This window comes from Helianthus annuus, chromosome 17 (genome assembly GCF_002127325.2).
Source record: "Helianthus annuus cultivar XRQ/B chromosome 17, HanXRQr2.0-SUNRISE, whole genome shotgun sequence".
Taxonomy (NCBI): domain Eukaryota; kingdom Viridiplantae; phylum Streptophyta; class Magnoliopsida; order Asterales; family Asteraceae; genus Helianthus; species Helianthus annuus.
The window spans coordinates 26,605,191-26,609,211 of NC_035449.2; the positions used below are offsets into that span (position 1 = coordinate 26,605,191).

Genomic DNA, 4,021 nt, shown 5'->3' on the forward strand with positions numbered 1-4,021 from the left:
TTTGGTTGAACGAGCTTGAAGCTTTTAGGTTAGGAGCTTGAAGCTTTTGGTTGAACGCTCCTACTAATAGCGTTTAGAAGGAGCTACAAGCTTTTAGGGAAAAATGACTATTTTAACCTCTAAAGATAATAACTTTTTTAATATACAAACTTTTTAAATTTTTAGTTATGTCCATTTTAATCATTTTATACATTTTATTAAAAGCTCCTGCCAAACACCAAATATATCTAAAAAGCTACAATTACCAGCTATCAGCTTCCAGCCACCAGCCACCAGTCAGCAGTTACTTTTGCTAAACATACCCATAATAAGTTTAACCCTTTTACATCATATACGATTATTATATACAGGCTTGATGTATTTTAAAAGTTAAGAAACAGCTTTAAACTAATGACAAGTGTTTCCCTATAAACCCGCAAAACAGCACATAATTTTAGTCTTCAAGTCATTGAGTTGGTCAATGACTTCTTTCGATCGGTTAAGAAAATGATAATCTGAACAACAAAATAAAATAAATCCCTTAATTATTTTATAAAAGGGATGTGTAGATCGAAGAGCTTAGAGGCTTTTTTTTGATAGTATACATCAAACTGCCAATTGTCTTTTAATCTACAGACTACATGTTATCACACAACATCCATCTCATCTGACCCGACCCGATATCATACCATTACAAGTTTATAAATATAGCAATACTATTCACAAATTTCGTTACATAAACAACATATCGAAACCAATATCAATCGCAGTCGATCAGAACACAAACGGCGTTGGAGAGAAAGCCGGAATTGCCATCGCGTGACTAAATTTCCTGCACGAAATATAATGATAGAAGTTATAAGTTTGGATTCTTTGTATATATGGTTTGGAAGGGAGTATAAAACAAAATTAAAAGCATTGATTTTGTGTTTTGGAACCACACATATATATTAAAAAAAATATATGTATAGTCAGACCTCTCATACCAACTAATATTATCTATAAAGTTGTTGTCTTGTTCACAATAACGTGTATAAAACACGTTGATTTATAACCTAAAATCTTTTTTGTTCATGACTGATATGAGATTTACCTAGGAAGCCCCGTTTCATATTTTTTTTAATGTAGTTACTTTGAGACCGAAACTCGATAAACAAACTAAAAATTTTGACATAAGAGAGCATACAATTCAAATTATTACCTGTAATTACTGACATATGATTGAGATCGAGTTTTTCCCGCAGATTTAACTTTGTTCAACGGTTTCTTGACAACACTAACCGATTGATTACTCTGTTGACACGCGTTCAAAACGCCACCATCCTCAGCAATTGCTGAGAGCTCCGGCTTCCAGTGTTTGGCGGTATTACCACGCTTTGCACGCGGCTGATTTGTTGGGGCAACAGTGGAGATGGTCTCTGTCTCTGGCGTTATTTCGGTTCCGCCAAAACAAAAACCAAGCTCAGGGAGGAAAAATTTCATGAATCTATATCTCTCTCTCTCTAAAGAATATGATGTGTTTGTATAAATAAGTGGTTGTAGCTAAAGAGCTTATAAGGGTACACGGAGTTTACGTGAGCATTCACTTTAAACGGTGTGTTTAAAAGTGAAAACCCACAGCTTCGTTTGATGTATTTATAAAGGAACAAAAATATCCAAGTGGGCAGGGGAAGGGTGTGACTTCTGATGTGTAAATAGGATTTGAATTTCAGATACCACATAAAAACATTTTTTTGTGTGTTTCTGTTTATTAATTCTTAACATTTCCGGGTTTGTTTTGGTAGCATTTAGCTTATTTTTGTGGGACTTGAATGTAGACCACTTTGAAAGGGATAAACACCAAATGCCATGGACCAAGAAGCTATTGGTGTTTAGCTAAGTGAGTCGGGTTCGGGTTAATATGACGGGTTCATCATTCATGTGTTGACTAGTTTAATTTGTTTGCAGAACCAATAATATGTTGAGAAACTGTAAGAACTGTATAATGCACTTGTATGTAATGCATAGTTGAACGCAGACATGATACGTTAAACATCCCTAGTTTGTATATATAGATGTATAAAAATTTGGTTTTTTTTTTCTTGAAAAAAAATCATAGTTTAGAATTCTTTTTTGATAAGCAGTTATGTCAATGAATTATTAAAATCAAGTATATTTTTCATTAGAAATCTTTTTTGATAAGCAGTTATGTCAATGAATTATTAAAATCAAGTATATTTTTCATATTGTACAAGTGTTATTATTCTCTTTTGTACTTCATATTATGTGTTTGGTATATTAAGAGTCCGCACTTGACACACTAGGTGTGATAGTCCTAAGGTCACCAGGCTGCACCCTATATCTAGACCTACAAACTATGGATACCCGAAGTGGACACATAAAAGGTAGGACTACCAATGCCAACACTTCAATTAAGGCGTGAAGGGACCTTCCACATAAATCCAAACAAGCTTTTTTTTCATGAACTTACGGATTCGTGTAGAGTTAGCCTTCCGGCGTAAACTTCTTTTCATGTGCAAAGGAGTTGAGATGCTTGACAACAAAGATGCAAGGCATGTCTTGCAACCTCAACTCGATTTTTACCTACTTAGGAATTAAACAAGAATGTGAAATGATTGGTTGAATTGAAGATTAGATATCTAAAGATTATCAACTTTAATCTCTTGAAAGATGTTCTCTTTCTGGATGCTTAACCTTTCATCCAAACACCAATATAATAAAATACTTGGTTTTAGAATATTTTCATAGGTCATGTGACCTATACCTTAACTATTACATATTTTCTACTTATATTACAAACTAGGTGATGCCCCGTCCGCGTTGCGGGGCGATGACTGAATAATTCTCAACCAATTTAAAAAATAGTACTATAGTTTTGCTACAAATAAAAAGTAAAAAGAGTGTTAGACAGCTCTTTGACACGATTTTTAGCTGGATGCAAAGTAATATTTTTATTTTTACTTAGGGGAAAATCAATTTTTTTCCCTGAGGGTAAAATCCTAATTTTTAGCTAGGGAAAACCATATTTTTATTTTTCACTTGGGGCAAAAACGTAATTTTGAATTGAGGGTGATATCGTAATTTTGAACCGAGAGGAAATTCGTAAATTTTAGCTGAGGGCAAAAGCATAAATTTATTTTTAATTGGGGGCAAATGCGTAATTTTAAATTGTGGCCAAAACCGTAATCAATTTGAACCGAGGGCAAAATTGAGAAATTTAGCTGGGAGTAAAAGCGTCATTTTATTTTGAACTGGGGGCAAATACGTAATTTTAAACCGATGGCAAAATCGTAATTTTAAAGTGGAGATAAAATCATAAATTAATTAGGCCAATAGGGGAGTGTCAGGTAGTTGTCTGGCACAATTCCCTTGCCGCTCATGTCAACCAATAAAGGCCCACAACTATTGCCGCTGACACTGTATTTTGTAGATGTTGAAAATATACATGTATTACTAAATGGATATGATATTATATTTCAATTGGAGATATATTATGCATGTATACATCGGAAATTAACTGACCCATAAGGGTACGACCATTTGTTTGATAATTGAAACACAACTTATGAAGAAAGGCACTGTCTTCCTCAATGGCCCCATTGACCGTGAGTAAGCATGATTAATAAAACTCATTGACCATGATATATTGGTGGTGGTACGTTGACATAAATAAAATATCTTTAAAATAATAAACAAGTTAGGATTTAAAATTATAATTCGCCATTTAGTTTCGACACAACCTTAATCATATTTTTATTAAAAACTAATTCTCGTTTTGTAAAAAGAGAAAGCAGGAAAGTACGTTGACTTGCATAGTTGCATGCATAACTTTCTTGTACAATATACATATATATACTGTACGTATAGTATTCAACTATTCATATTGGTATGTGTTTTAGGGTATACTATCCGCGTTTCGCTGCGGGGCTTTGGTCATTATCGATCTAGTTTATTACAGTACCACTACGATATCGATACTCGACCTAGCAATTGTTGCCAACCGACACGTTTTTTACATCGATTGAAAACCCATAAAAACGAA

At 33.7% G+C, this 4,021-nt stretch overlaps 1 protein-coding gene across 1 annotated transcript; it reads right to left on the bottom strand.

Annotated features, from left to right (window-relative positions):
• Positions 1-495: 495 nt before the first annotated feature.
• Positions 496-1,743, bottom strand: LOC110922120. Its single transcript, XM_022166448.2, has 2 exons — positions 1,181-1,743; positions 496-811 (listed from the first exon to the last, which is right to left on the bottom strand). The coding sequence occupies exons 1-2, from the start codon at positions 1,459-1,461 to the stop codon at positions 754-756; spliced, it is 339 nt and encodes a 112-aa protein (XP_022022140.1). The 5' UTR covers positions 1,462-1,743; the 3' UTR covers positions 496-753.
• Between the last annotated feature and the right edge of the window lie 2,278 nt (positions 1,744-4,021).

What these genes read in the sequence shown, in the direction of transcription:
- LOC110922120 (XM_022166448.2), bottom strand. Translation starts at nt 1,461, where the DNA reads ATGAAATTTTTCCTCCCTGAGCTTGGTTTTTGTTTTGGCGGAACCGAA. An exon ending in TCATATGTCAGTAATTACAG is followed by an intron (nt 812 to 1,180) that starts GTAATAATTTGA and finishes TATTTCGTGCAG; the next exon opens with GAAATTTAGTCACGCGATGG.